The sequence below is a fragment of the Podarcis gaigeae genome, assembly GCF_964106915.1.
Source record: "Podarcis gaigeae genome assembly, chromosome: 2".
Lineage (NCBI taxonomy): Eukaryota > Metazoa > Chordata > Lepidosauria > Squamata > Lacertidae > Podarcis > Podarcis gaigeae.
Window position 1 is genome coordinate 33677036 of NC_139679.1, and position 15628 is coordinate 33692663.

At 41.5% G+C, this 15628-nt stretch overlaps 2 protein-coding genes and 1 long non-coding RNA gene across 13 annotated transcripts in view; 2 read left to right on the plus strand and 1 right to left on the minus strand.

Annotated features, from left to right (window-relative positions):
* Positions 1 to 3172, plus strand: part of TOB1 (transducer of ERBB2, 1) — a 122218-nt gene extending 119046 nt beyond the window's left edge. For all 11 annotated transcript variants that reach the window (XM_083728062.1, XM_083728063.1, XM_083728064.1 and 8 more), the window contains one exon: positions 1281 to 3172. In XM_083728062.1, coding sequence (XP_083584188.1) covers positions 1425 to 2423 — 999 coding nt within the window. In that variant the 5' untranslated portion in view covers positions 1281 to 1424 and the 3' untranslated portion in view covers positions 2424 to 3172. The remainder of the gene's footprint in view (positions 1 to 1280) is intronic.
* Positions 3173 to 13668: 10496 nt separating this feature from the next.
* LOC310839420 (ankyrin repeat domain-containing protein 40-like) overlaps positions 13669 to 15628 on the plus strand; it is a 58159-nt gene continuing 56199 nt past the window's right edge. Inside the window, exon 1 of the mRNA XM_083728048.1 lies at positions 13669 to 13772. The gene's annotated coding sequence lies outside the window, so the exon portion shown is untranslated. The remainder of the gene's footprint in view (positions 13773 to 15628) is intronic.
* On the minus strand, positions 14354 to 15514 carry LOC310839467. Its single transcript, XR_014561538.1, has 2 exons — positions 15353 to 15514; positions 14354 to 14649 (listed from the first exon to the last, which is right to left on the minus strand). It is a non-coding gene; the product is annotated as an uncharacterized lncRNA (long non-coding RNA).

Sequence of the window (15628 nt, forward strand, 5' to 3'; positions counted from 1 at the left end):
ATCGTTTTGTATGTTCGATGTAGCTAGTCCAATCAGATCATCTGTACTTTTATATGTTGCATTTGTAAATATCTTCTGTTTGCCCTTGATCTTTCCTTATCCCCACCCAGTGCTGATCCAGCAATCGTTTAAAGGTCGCCTTATCGTACAGCTGGTAGTTCTCTTATCATGTAAAGAGGGCAAAAGGAAAGGGAAATGTCTTTAAAAGCTGGGTTAACCTCTGAAAGCTAATCATTTAGGGCAAGGAAATAGAATCTACTCATTTTGAGTGCATTTTTGCTTTCTAGCTTATGAACTTACTAGATTTCAAAACTACTGTTGCGATGCACTGCGGTGCAGTTGAAAAACAATGTTAATGAGTAAACACAACTTTATTAAATTCCCAAGTAGTAACTTTTTAAAGATAGAAACCTTGTCTTTACAGGCTTTTAATCTGGGCAGTATGTTTTTTCAGTAGTATGTTAATGTTACTGATTTAGCATTGTATTTTGTATTACAATTTATTATTAACTCTATAGAGCTCCTACATTGATTTCATTCTAAATGAGAATACCATCTATGTAAGGAATTTGGCTAACAGCTTTTTCAATTTCCCAGTAAACTGAAGATTTTAATACATTCTTTTTATAGTATAATGTATTCGTAATTAAAAATTGGTTGTCTGGTAAGGATGAACTTCTTACTTGATACCTCATAATGAACTTCATGTGTGAATATTGTAATAAAATTATAATTCTGGAATTGTATGTAGATTTTTTTTTTAAGTATCAAAATATAGGAATTACTTCTCTTTTCTTTGAGCTCAAGCAATTTTGAAATTCTACCAGCATTGAAAACTACATGTTACACTTCAAACTAAGAGTTTTATAGCCCCAAAATGAGGAATTACTTTTTAGCCTATTAGCAATATTTTTAAATATCTTAATGTTACGTCTGGCTTTCTGTCAGTCACCAAAACTATAGGTGGAAGCAGAAACATTTACAGGACAACTACAACTGTTTAGTTTATGTCCTAGACTCTTGCTCTTCCCTCCACATTACTTAAGTACCTGAGCTGCAAACTCAGAACTTGAAATGCATCCATGGTGATCTTGCATTTGTTCTTTGTGTATTTAATCTGCTTAGCTTTTAAGTTGCATATACAGTGCCAGTGTGTTGCAAATGTCTGTAGTTGGGAAATAGAACCTATTTTAGGGAAAGTGTGATGCTAAAATAAGAGGCCTAGTTGACTTGCTTGTGCACTTTCCTTATTTGGATCTTTGCTTTTGTTTTTCTTAAAGGAACAACACTACTCAAGGTGAAGAATAATAATCTTCTAGAATCAGCACTTTGAACAAATTTTTGCTTTCCTGCGGTATTTTGAACATTTCTCCCATTCTTTGTGGTTTGAAACGGAGACTTTGTAATTCTGTGCTGTAGCAGCTATGCAGCTTGAAATACAAGTAGCACTCAATTTCATTATTTCGTATTTGTACAATAAACTTCCCAGACGACGTGTGAACATTTTTGGCGAAGAGCTGGAAAGACTACTCAAGAAGAAGTATGAAGGGCATTGGTATCCAGAAAAGCCATACAAAGGATCAGGGTTTAGATGTATACATGTAGGGGAGAAAGTGGACCCAGTTATTGAACAAGCATCCAAAGAGAGTGGTTTGGACATTGATGATGTTCGTGGCAATCTGCCTCAGGATCTTAGTGTCTGGATTGACCCGTTTGAAGTTTCATACCAAATTGGTGAAAAGGGACCAGTGAAAGTGCTTTATGTGGATGATTCCAATGAAAATGGATGTGAATTGGATAAGGAAATCAAGAATAGCTTTAACCCAGAGGCCCAGGTGTTCATGCCAATTAGTGACCCAGCATCTTCTGTCTCGAGTTCTCCTTCGCCTCCCTTTGGTCACTCTGCTACTGTGAGCCCAACCTTCATGCCCCGTTCCACCCAGCCTTTAACGTTCACCACTGCCACATTTGCTGCCACCAAGTTTGGCTCAACCAAAATGAAGAACAGCAGCCGCACCAACAAGGTCGCCCGCACTTCTCCCACTAACCTTGGCTTAAATGTCAACGATCTGCTGAAACAGAAAGCTCTTTCCTCCTCCATGCACTCTCTCTATGGTCTTGGCCTAGGGAGCCAGCAGGCTCCACAACAACAGCAACCACCACAACAGCAGCAGAAAACGTCTGCTCTTTCTCCTAATGCAAAGGAGTTCATTTTCCCCAATGTACAGGGCCAAGGTAGTACAAACAACCTATTCCCTGGCGACAGTCCCCTTAACCTTAGCCCTCTCCAGTACAGTAATGCCTTTGATATGTTTGCGGCCTATGGAGGTCTAAATGAGAAGTCTTTTGTGGATGGCTTGAATTTCAGCTTAAATAGCATGCAGTACTCTAACCAGCAATTCCAGCCTGTTATGGCTAACTAAAACAAAATACAAATCATATTGTACAAGTTGAAATGCACGTGCCCAAGGGTGTATCTTTTCCACCTCTTGAGTTTTTTTTAAAAAAGCTTGTAGTATGAATACATTCAAGCTTGGTTAGATAAGGACAACATGCATCATTTTTTCATTTGCCAACCAAGCACAAAGTTATTTTTTACTGACTGTACATTAAATATACTCAAGATATGGCCTCTTACAGTATTTAAGATATAGCAAGGACATGGCTGATTTTTTATATATATAAAAAATTGGCACTAATAAGTGGGTTTATTGGTCTTTTCTAATTGTATAATTTAATTTAGTACAAAGTTTGTAAAATATCAGAGTATATATTGTTTCTACAACATGGTATTGCATTTTTATCTTTTTACTACAGTGATCTGTGACAACTGCAGCAGCTTCATGTTGTATTTTTTTTACTGAAATTATAAAATTCATCTTAAAAAACATCAATTCTAAAAAGTGTGCAAAATATTCCTTAAGCGGTGGAATTCAAATTGTATGGAATACTTTTTTCCAAGAAAGAAACACAAATTGTATTTTCTGTTAAAAAGTTTAAAGATTTTTTGCTATATATTATGGAAAAAAATGTAATCGTAAATATTAATTTTGTACCTACATTGTGCAATACTTGAAAAAGGTATAAAAGTATTTTGAGTCAGTGTCTTATGTTAAAGAGAGGGACTGAAATAGTTTATATTAAGTTTGTATTAAAATTCTTTAAAATTCAACTGGTGGTGTGGATTTTTTAAATGGTCAAATAACATTGCAGTGTTAATGCTGGGTAGCAGCCTTTATTAACATGGATCTTATAATATAAAGCAGTCTGCTGTGTTGATGCAAGCTGATAATTTTCTGTGCTACTTACTATTCTAACGTAGTGTACTGTTGTATTAAGTTTATACTTCATCAACTAATTTTCATCCTAAAGCTCTTCCTATATGAATCCCCTTTCCATACTGGAATCAGTTAGTGTTAAAACATTTATTCCTAAACAGTGAAAGCTAAATATTATTTAATGCTGGATTTCTGAAAATAGTTTATTAAATCTATAGAGAATTGGGGAGGGGTTATAATGAAACTCATGTGAATCCAATAATCAGTTTTTTTTAATCTTGTGTTAAAACTTTAGAGCTCAGAAAGCTACCTGAAAACATGCTTTTTAAGGAAAACAAGTTCTATAAATCTATTTCATCATTGTTTGATCCATTCTGTTTTGATAAATATTGCAAGATAGAAATTGCAAAATATAATTTAATGGGTATTTGAAGAAACACACTCCCCCACTCCTTCCCCACTCCAAATAATAAGAAAAAGTGGTTTGTAGAGGCTAGTGAAATTTACACAGGCAGCTTAACACAAAGTTAGTTCTGCTGTGGGTGAATGTTGATTTTTTCTGGAGCCAGTTTGAAAAGTAAAATATGGAGCAAGATAGCAACTGTGGTTTTCCAAAGCCTGACAACTAATTTGGCTGACATTTTCTTGCCGCATATTGTCATTCTTGCATCACACAATCCAGGGTCAGTTTTGTAGTATGTGTATGTATAATTAAGTTCTGGTGTTCTGCAGGCTCCATTGAGATAAATGCCTTGAGTCATCACTGCTCCTGGTTTTAAGTTGGGATGGGGGTGGGTGTTTCCAAGTTCTTGGAACAGAATCAAGCATGCTGCTTAGCACCATTGTACACTTTGTTTTGGGGAGGCTGGAATGAGGCTGTGGAGGAAAATAAGGCCAGCAAGAGTAGGAGGACTGAATCCTGACAGATTTTACTTTCTCTGTGTGCTAAAGTTTAATAGCTGTAATAAGGCTTGGGATTTTTGTCCCTTTATCACTCCTCCTATCTGGTCCGCTTGTATCGACCTCAGGATCTGCTTCACCTTGACATCCAGCAAATAGTACTGAATGTATAAAGCAACTTTGTCAGATCAGAACTGGCATAGCATTGTCTACTTTCACAGGGCATAGCTTTCACACAAGAATCTTCCAAATCCTGCTACCAGAGATTATGCTGCATATGCCATGGATGGAGCTGGGGCCGTCTTCCTGTGTGATAATTATGTGCCTTTCTGCACTCCCATTAAGCTGCTCCCATTTGCCCACTAAAAGCAACACGGTAATATAAATGATGGAGCTCTCTGTTAGTGTTTAAATTATTAACTGAACAATGCAGTTATTGTTCAATTGAAGTTAATGTCCCAGGAATTAAGGTCAGACTCCTTTCAATTTGCCATATAGCACCAAGATCACTATCATCTTAACAAACTTCCATGACACAGATAATGACACGATTGGATAATGTGTTCATATAATCAAGGTACAAGATATGCACATGCAACCTAGTTGAGCTAACACAAAAATAGGGTTGAACTGCATCTTTTGGAGTAGGTTTTTTTTTATAATTCACCCTCTTAATACTGAAGGCATTGTTCTAACTGATGTACTTAATTATGTCCAGATCCATACCATACATTTATAGCACTTGACAGTTGCCAGGATTTTTGAGGGCAAACCATTTCTCCCCCAGAGCTACAGTTCCCAGCACCTTAAACAAACTACAAGTCCCAGGATTCTTTGAGTGAAGTTTTGTACTTTAAATGTACATTGGATGTGTTTTAAATCTAAGGTGTGGATCTGGTTGGAAGAAAGACTGCAGATAAGGATGGGCAGTTTTGATGAATGCCTTTATTTTTCTCCCAAAGATGAACCCTTGGTGTATTATTGTCTAGAAATCCTTTAATAAATCAATCTCAAATAAAAAAGAAAAGGTTTGAGTATTTAGGGCTTGCATTGTGAGTTTATTGTAGGTCACTGCAGAATTGAAGTGTGACTAATCACCAAGGCACTATGATGATTACATATTAGATTCAACATAGGTACTACTAGGTTTTTTGTTTTTGCTTAGGAAGAAATGCAGGGTTTCTGCTTAACCCAAGTAAGGTTCAGAGGAGGAGGAGTATTTATATTCTGCTTATATACCAAAATGGCTTGTCAGTGATTTACAAGTATAAAATCAATACATAATTAAAATACACAAAAACAGTTCCATTGGAATGTTAAAGGAGATGTGTGTCAGGCAAGTCCCTTTTCCTCATTTTCTTTTGTCATTTGTGCAGTTGCATTTGTGTGTATGTGTGTCCTTGCAATGTTATGCAATTGCACATTATTCAGATATTTTTCAGTTGGACCCATGACTTCTGGGCAAAATCTTTTCCAATATAGGTAGAAAATGAAATTAGGCTGAAATCAGGACCAGCCAATGCAATGTTAAGTTGGCCACAACTGTTTGAACTTAAAGGATGTGCTCATAATTTGGCATCAAATAATAATTTGGCATCCAGTAGAGAAGTGGAACATGCCTTCCTTAGCCTACACATATTGTATCAGGAAAGTACTGTATAGTACTGTTGATTTCATCAGGACTTGATTTGTAATATGTTTCCACTTAATGCATTTGAGAACTTATGTCAAAATGTACTCTGAGCACCAGAAAGTGCTCACTTTTGAGATGGGAAATGTCAAATTGAATCATGCATTGCAAAATTATGTGACTTACCTGACCAGATTACTAAATCAAATGTCACTGTGGCTGCAAGTCCTGAATCTAATTACATTGCCTATGAGGTGGAACACTGCTGTATCCCTGTAATTTATAAACAATGGCCTCATCTCATGAACAGTCTGCATTTCTCTCTCTGTGCATATTGTATCATTGGCGTAAAATAATAATAATGTGCTTACTAATTTTGTGTTATATCAATCTCAATGTAATCTCAGAACTGCAGTCTTAAGCACCGATCATGGACAGGGAGCAAATCCCACTGAACTCAAAGACAAGCTCAGGATTGTGCAGTATACTGTTGAGTTTCTCTTACAACCTCCATCACTGCCATTTGGCTCTGAAATGTAGTTATGAAGATTAGTGGGAGAGAAATTGTGACTTGTGTTTCAAAAACTGTATAGTGGTTCAGAGTATCTGGCTACTTAGCCTGTGCATGCATCATCTCTGCTCAAAGTAAGCAGGTCACTTGTACATAATGGCATTTTATAGGTTTTTAGCAAGCTGTTTTAAAACAAAATCTTAGAATGGTAGTGTTGGAAAGGGACCATGAGAGCCATCTAGTCCAACCCCTACAATGCAGGAACCTTTTGCCCAACATGGGGCTTGAACCCATGACCCATGAGATTAAGAGTCTCATGCTCTACAGACTGAGCTTAAAATAGGTTTGTAAAAGGGTAGATCAGCCACGTGACTTCTAGCATGACTTGAGTCTAGTGTATAAAATATATTTCCTAATACAGGAAAGTGTCAGCTTTTGACCTGATGTGCTTTCAAGATACATGTTATAAATATATTTCCTGTACATTATATTTTCCAGCCCAAACTTTTTTAGGTGAAAGCACACACATGCAAAATTGACAGGCAGTGATACGCCAAAACTGAAGAAGGGCAAATTATTCACCATTGCCTAACTCAGATCTGTGGCCCTTGAGCTGCATGCAGTCTGCAGTTTCCTCCAGGTCTGCCCTTGTTTTTCTAGGTCCTACAGGCCTATTTTTGCCCTACAAGCCTATTCTTTTAGCCTTGTGAGTTTTTCCCAAGAAAAAGCAAACTCGAGCTGAACTGAGAGAAGGAGAGGGTTGAGGTTACAGTGGCCTGGCTGGTTTATATAGCGCCAGTGTATTGTGATTATGAATTCTGGGTACATGGTGGCAACTGCAGGGAAGATGGTGATTTCTAAATTGAAGCAGAAATTGTTCTGTGTGCTGCGTGTATGTGTGTTAAAAGAAGGGAGTGTTTGTTGTTCGCGTGTGTGAGGAACTACCTACCTGATGCCTACATTCTAAGCATAAGCAGAAATTGGTGGTAATGGTAAAAAAAAAAGGACACCATGCTATTCCCACCATAACCCCTCCTGTCCCAATTCTTTACTCAGAGCAAGCACTTCTGTGCAGCCATTCACTTCCTTGTTCCAGAAAATGAGAGAGAAAATAAGTGGATCCACTCACCTTTGACCCTGGATTTGCCTTCCATCAGGTGAAGTCCCTGACTGATGCTTCCTGTTGGTCAACAGCCCTTCAAAGTTCTGTACCCTTGGTGTAGTCAGTAAGATAACACAGATAAAGGTAAAGGGACCCCTGACGTTAGGTCCAGTCGTGGCCGACTCTGGGGTTGCGGCGCTCATCTCGCTTTACCGGCGTACAGCTTCCAGGTCATGTGGCCAGCATGACTAAGCCGCTTCTGGCGAACCAGAGCAGCGCACGGAAACGCCGTTTACCTTCCCGCCAGAGCGGTACCTATTTATCTACTTGCACTTTGATGTGCTTTCGAACTGCTAGGTTGGCAGGAGCAGGGACCGAGCAACGGGAGCTCACCCCGTCGCGGGGATTTGAACCGCCAACCTTCTGATCGGCAAGTCCTAGGCTCTGTGGTTTAGACCACAGCGCCACCCGTGTCCCTAAAATAACATAGACACAGGCTTATTTCTTGGAAGGGGGGCACCCACCATGTCGTGCCTTTTCTCACATTCTAGTCAACAGCACTTACGTGTTCCACAGCCCTAAAAGGGGTACAGAAATCTGATGGTCAGTACAGTACCAGGACTGCCAGGTGCCAGCAGGCTTATGTGATTCCCTCCCCCTCCCCCTCCTATCCAGTTCTCTCTCATTTCCACTCTAAAAGCCTCATTCGCTTATTTTTGCCACTGCACTGGCACGTTCTGTCCCTTCTCCCCGCCATGCTCTGCATGCACACCTTCACCTGCCGTGAACTGTGTGCCACCATCTGTTGTGCGCAGAACCGCTGCCACCCTTGCTCTGCTCCACAATTTGAATTTCCTGCCAGTGCTGCTGTGAAGTTGAAATGCCAAAGGGAAGTTCTTCCTCTGACTTTGGTCACCGTCATGGCCCTCAGAGGAGCCACACCTTGAGACTGTGGGCCCTGCCTGAGTTCTTTGGCTGCTATTGCCTGCTGCTACCTCTGCACATCTGCTGGTGTGTATGGGGAACGTGGCTATCCCAATTAGCAGTAACTGAAACATCAAAATAGCTGACTTCTGTACTAGCCGGTGGTGCTTTGGAAACAAGGACAACTAGTTTATGTAGCATGTGTTTGCACATAATACGTGATCAGGTTGGTTTTAGAACTCTGTACTGTTCTATAATGTTTGAATAAGAAATACCTCAGAGTTTGTATGTCTCGTTTGGAAACCGATGGAGCAAACTGTCTGGTTCAGCACTCTTTCCCCCCCCTTTTTTTTTGGTCATCAGCAAGCTGATTTAAATTGAATGAACAATGTTGACTGCATTCCTCTCGTGAGTAGCATTAAAAAAAAAAATTGCTAAACTGTAAAATCCTGCTGAAGTGATTGTTCCAGAAAAGTGTAGTGGTGGCTGGGCATAGTCAAACAGACTGTGTTCCTGTGGCTTTTTGCCCTGTTGGCTTTATATATTAATGGAGAAAGCTTGCTGCAAAGAAGGGGGGCGCGCATTTAGCAGGATAAAGCACACTGCCCTCAGTATTCTCAGACATTTACCTCACAGATAAAGCATGATCAGTGTGCAGAGCTGAGAACAGTTGTAAAATATTTTTAGAAAAATCTTGGCGTGCAGCAACACAGAGTTACAGACCCTTTTACCCCCATCTCTCTACCCTTGTTTTGTTACTTTCCGATTTGACCCAACAGGCTCTGTTTTGATTGGATTTGTGTAGCTGACTTTGAAAAACCAAGCTTCAGATGAATAATCTGATAAACTACTAGGCTGACCTCATTTGTAGAATGCAGGCCCCATAGGAAAACATGCCCAGTCTCAATCTCAAGGTCTTGCCGAACCTCTTCCAGGTTCATTGAGCACCAAGGGGCAGTCCATAAAATATATGCCCTTTATTATGTATGTGTAGTAGATTTGTGGAAAAGACATGACTGGGCAATGGTTAAAATAGGACCAAGCATGAGAAGACGATCTTTCTTTCTTTCTTCCTCTTAAAAGGATAACATTCTTTTTCATAGAATCATAGAGTTGGAAGAGACCACAAGGGCCATCGAGTCCAACCCCCTGCCAAGCAGGAAACACCATCAGAGCACTCCTGACATATGGTTGTCAAGCCTCTGCTTAAAGACCTCCAAAGAAGGAGACTCCACCACTCCTTGGCAGCAAATTCCACTGTCGAACAGCTCTTACTGTCAGGAAGTTCTTCCTAATGTTTAGGTGGAATCTTCTTTCTTGTAGTTGGATCCATTGCTCCGTGTCTGCTTCTCTGGAGCAGCAGAAAACAACCTTTCTCCCTCCTCTATGTGACATCCTTTTATATATTTGAACATGGCTATCATATCACCCCTTAACCTCCTCTTCTCCAGGCTAAACATGCCCAGCTCCCTTAGCCGTTCCTCATAAGGCATCGTTTCCAGGCTTTTTTTGGATGGTCCCAAAATGCTGGCCTGTTTATAGGACATACAGTACACAGAATATGAGAATAACAGCATCCTTTCTCTGCTCTGTTTCCAACACCACAGCAAGGTGCTATGAGGACAGGTGCAGGAAGGACAGAGAGAAGCTTTAGGAAAGGCAGTGCTGTCGTGAATGGGAGTTGTAGTCCAACACTTGGAAAGCATCATATTGGGTATTCGTGCTCTAACCACTACACCACCCTGACCAACCTCACTATTCTTTCACCATCAGCTCAGCCTGATAAATTGGGTTTGATGTCATGTAGTGTTGTTCTTTCTTGTTCTCTGTGTTTTGGATCAACACAGCTGCCAACATTTTGGACATGTGTATGGACTCTATTTGTGGGATGTGGCTATGGGCTTTTTTGTTGTTGTAGGGGGCAGGACTTTGTTGGGGGGCAGAACTGACATGATTATTCAGTTAGTTAAATATTTCTATTGTTTTACTTGATCTGGGGGGGGGCAGCTGCCCCTCCCTGCCCCCAGCTACTCCCATGGCTATGGGGGCTGTCAAAATTAACTCCTGCATCAACGGTTCCTATTTTGCCACTGATAAAACGTTGGCCATTGATCCACAGAGAGATACTCACAGTGGTGTTTGAATAAATCATTCTGTTTGGCTGCATCCCTGTTGACTCTATTCTTATGCTGTAAATCGGCTCCCTTGGGAATTTGGAGGAGGGTTTTGGAGATAAGACTGTATCTCACTGGGTAGAGGGCACCGTTTTCATGCCAAAGGCCCAATCTCATTCCCTGGCATCTCCAGTTTCAAAAAGTCAGGTAGCCGTTGTTAAGAAAGAGGGCTGCTGCCAGCCAGAGTGGGTAATATTGTGTGTGCTAGATGGACAAGCAGTCTGACCTGCTTTACAGTAGCTCCCTTGTGCACCTGAGACTGATGTTCTTAGCCTGCAGATCACGAAGCAGTGCAAATCATGATGCAGGATTAGAGTGGAATTACGTTACAGTGAAGCCTTTAAGCGATCTGCTTCATGAATATGGCTGCAGATGTGCGGCTAAGGTGTGCTTTTTGCTGTTTGTTACACAGACTCAAGTTCCACAGTAATTTTGTGGCTGGCCTATAGAAATCAAGAGATTGCCCCCTCTGAGCATCTTTCCATTTGCCAGAACAAGAGAGCTTGATTTGAGCAGCACATGATTAGGAAGCTCACGTCACACCCACCCACTGAATTTCAAATTGTCTTTGCTGGAAACAACAAGCTGCTCTGGGAATAATCTAGTCCTGGATGACACTGGAGAGTGCCACTCTGGCATTTTCCTGTCAGAGGCCTTTTAGGCTTTTGTTGGATGCTGCAGACTATTTTCATTACGAGAGCAAGAGCTGTATACTTGCTACAATACGCTCGGTTTGAAGAATCATTTGGCTTTTAATTGACAAGAAGGAAAAATACTACAGTATACCGTCCCATTTCTAGATTATGATGATTTTCTGCCTGCTTTTATGAATGCAGAACTAAAATGTGCTGCTCAGTCTGTATATTCCTCATCAGTCAATTTTTAAAAATTCCCTTTTTATCTTAAATAATGTAATTCGAATTCTAAATAACAAATGAGACCTGAAATAATGAGCTGTATCCAGTGCTAGCCCCAGAGTAGACCCAGAGAAAGTTAATGGGCATGACTAATTTAGATTTATTAATTTAGATAGGCCTACTCTGAGAACTAGTGATGTATGGAAGTGAGAGCTGGACCATAAAGAAGGCTGATCGCCAAAGAATTGATGCTTTTGAATTATGGTGCTGGAGGAGACTCTTGAGAGTCCCATGGACTGCAAGAAGATCAAACCTCTCCATTCTTAAGGAAATCAGCCCTGAGTGCTCACTGGAAGGACAGATCCTGAAGCTGAGGCTCCAATACTTTGGCCACCTCATGAGAAGAGAAGACTCCCTGGAAAAGACCCTGATGTTGGGAAAGATGGAGGGCACAAGGAGAAGGGGACGACAGAGGACGAGATGGTTGGATAGTGTTCTCGAAGCTACCAGCATGAGTTTGACCAAACTGTGGGAGGCAGTGGAAGTCAGGAGTGCCTGGCTCTGGTCCATGGGGTCACAAAGAGTTGGACATAACTAAACGACTAAACAACAACACTCTGAGAACATGTTGCAATGTGAGGTGAAGTTGTTCAGTGTTTCAGCCGCTCCCCACCCCAGTTTTTTGTCTCCCCTCAACCATCTGATAGCACCAGGGAGGTGCTTGTTGGTGCAAATGGTGACAATGACCTCCTCCAGTGGCCTTGAGACTTTTGCAGCGCCTCCATTTTTTCTCCCTTTGGCTGTACTAGCAAGGCCAGATTAAGGTGGTTGGGGGCCCTGGAGGAATTCCAAAAATAGGACTCTCCTTCCCCTTCAAAAGCAATGCATGAAATAAGGCACCACAAAATCCATATTGAGGTATCTTAAAGGCTATTGGTAGGATTCGCCTAACAAACACCATCAGCAGAGGCCCTGCACAAGGCATCTGCATAATTGACTCTGGGGTGACTGGGGGAACCCCCAGGACAGCACACGGATGGGGGGGGGTCATTCTGTTTGGGTAACTGATAGGCTTGCACAGATGGAACATTCAACATAGTGTGAATTACACCCCCCCCAAAAAAAATATTATTAATCAAACTTGCATTGACTACCAAAAAAAAAAAAATACTCTGAGGCTGTACTGTTTCACATCTCTCAGCAAAACACAAACATCTGGGCAATCTTAACAAACAAAAAGAGAATACTCTGAGCACATGCAGTCAGTTTCATATTTTAAACTCACTTGTTGCTTTTGTTCACTTCCCATCTTAGGTCAGTCATCAGCTCTCAGCCTAACCTACCTTACGTAGCTGTTGCAAATATATAGGACACGGGTAGGCAAACTAAGGCCCGGGGGCTGGATCCAGCCCAATCGCATTCTAAATCTGGCCTGTGGATGGTCCGGGAATCAGCTTGTTTTTACATGAGTAGAATGTGTCCTTTTATTTAAAATGCATCTCTGGGTTATTTGTGGGGCCTGCCTGGTGTTTTACATGAGTGAAATGTGTGATTTTATTTAAAATGCATGTCTGGGTTATTTGTGGGGCATAGGAATTCGTTCATTCCCCCCCCCCTCAAAATATAGGCCCCTCACAAGGTCTGAGGGACAGTGGACTGGCCCCCTGCTGAAAAAGTTTGCTGACCCCTGATATAGGAGGCAAAAAATCTCCAGATGTAACCATGTGCGGCTGGTGGTGGTTGCCTTTGTTCTGATGAACTGATGCTTTGTAAGTTAATTTTACACTGAATTCTTAATGCCTGCCTGGACCCCAGCTACTTATTGTGTAGTAGCATTTGCAGTAAATAACTTGTAAGGGAGCACCTGATCTCTCATGAAAGCACCATAGGACAGGCTGCCAGGAAGAAAGGAATCAAAGGAGAAATCTGGGCAATTCCAGAGATTAGAAAGGGATTCTTGCAACATGTCAGCCAAATCAATCACAGTTCTGACTTTACTCATTGGTTAAAAACACTGGAAGGCAGGGAACAGCCTGGCTGGCTTCCCTCCCAGAAATAGCTTAGAAGTTTGCCTGTACATTTTGCTTTATATCTTTTCTTCTAGTGTGGTTAGAGGTTTACTCTCTCCCTCCCTCCGCAAAAAAGCTCAGAGTCTGGGCCCCCTTAAGGCATTGGCCCTGGTGCAATTAACTGCACCTTATACAGCTGATCACAGGCAGTAGGCAGGGGCCAATCACATCCTTTAAAAAGCACATAGATGTGAAGAAGGAAGTGGGAAAAGGTCACTTCCTCTCTCAACTCCATGACCTTTTCCAGGCTGAGACCAGGACTCAAACCCCCCAAGGGAATGTGGGGAAGGGGCCTGCATAAACGTTGAAAGAAGCAGACAGAAAAAGGTGAGGTTGTGGGGAGGGCAGCAGTAACCACCACCAACCCATTGCTATTGTGGGAGGGAGTGTGTAGATTGTAGGTTTGCTGGGGGGTTTGGGGGGGTTGTCTCTTGAGTTTCTCCCTCTCTCTAGGGCTGATTTTGTCTCTCTGGCTGGGTTTGTGTGTGTTCCTTTTTATTTTGCTAGGCCTGTGTGTATTGGAAGAAGGGGAGTTTGCCTTCTGTAAAAGTGTTGTGTGTGTGGCTGGCCGCATGTAATAATAATAATAAATTTTATTTATACCCCGCCCTCCCCAGCCAGAGCTGGGCTCAGAGCGACTAACAACAGTAAAAATTACAGTAAAAACATAATGGGGGGGGGGGGAAACGGACCAATTTAAAATACAGGTTAAAATGCAATTTAAAATGCAGCCTCATTTTAAAAGTAGCCCATAGATCAAAAATGTACTACGGCAGTCGTTTTGGTGAATGGGCAGCCCCCCAACCCATTAACAGTCATTTTTGTGAGGGTGCCCATGGCCCACTCCCAAGGTTGTAAACATGCCCATGGGCCTCAAATGACTCAATTAGGCTGGATTTACAAAAACAAAAACAAATACTTTTCCTTTTTTTAAGGAGGAGGAGTGAACTTTATTCATTCATTTATTGCATTTATATCACACCTTTTTCTCCAAGGTGTTCAGGGTAGTGGACATGGCTCGCCCCACCCCCCATTTAATCCCCACAGCAACCCTGAGAGGCAGTGCCTTGTGCAAGGCCAACCAGTGAGTTTCATGGCCGAGTGGGGATTTGAACCCTGGTCTCCCAGGCAGAGATGATGCATCTCTCATTGGTGGGTGGTGCCATTTGGGCTACAGTAAGCAATGTCACTCCCAGCCTGGGCACTGGAAATAGAAAGGATGGTTATAATCTCCACAGAAAAGTAATTGTTTACAATATGTAATGGCAACTTTAATATTTCCCCCTAAACTTCAGTCCCAATTCTTGCCCAGCATCTTCAGCTAAAATATATAAGATAGATAGCAAAGCTGGGAATTATCCCTTCATCAGAGCTTGAAAAAAAGACTGCTGCTCTGTTTTAGACAGTCCTGGGTTTGATTGGGCCAATGGCAGATTACAATTTATATGTTCTTAATATTAATCTTAGGGTAGCCAAATGCAAAAGAGAACATGGCTGCTGCCCCTTTAATAATTGGACAGAAGAGGGGTTTTCAGCAGATACAGTTCCCACTACAAGCTACACCTGCTGAAATTTCCTCTTCTCTACAACTATGAAAGGTGCAGGGCTCTTTTTTGGTACCCAGGCAGCCTAATCCTTCTCCACAGAAATGTAGCTGAAGTTGAGGACACTAAGATAGGCACAGAGCAGTAGAGGTTGCTTGAAAATTTCAAAAACACCATTTGGCACTTTAAAATTAATTATTTACTACTTGTCATACCCAATTATCTAACAGAGTCAAAATGAGCAATTTCCCCCCAGTTCCATTTAGGAAAAAGGACGCTGCTAAGGTAATGTCAGTGCTTCCTGATACTGGCTTTTCCTATTGGTTTTAGTGCAAATAATTGGTACACTGTAGTGTTGCTTACCTGCAAGCCAGGTGTTAATTGTGTGCCAGATTCCAAATCCCATGCAGATAGTTGCAAAGGACCACTGGTGTGTGTGCGCCTGTGTGAGGGAGCAATAACAGAATCCACTGCGCAAAACTAGAAATGGTATCTCTAAGCCCCATGATAATGTGAGGCGCTTCCTTGTTTTCCTCTCAGTTTTGCACACAGCTACTGTTGCTGGGGAAGCTGACATCTAGGAGCGCCCTTAGCAATTAAGGCAGGAGCCAGTATGGACACGCTTTCCCTTGTGTGTCA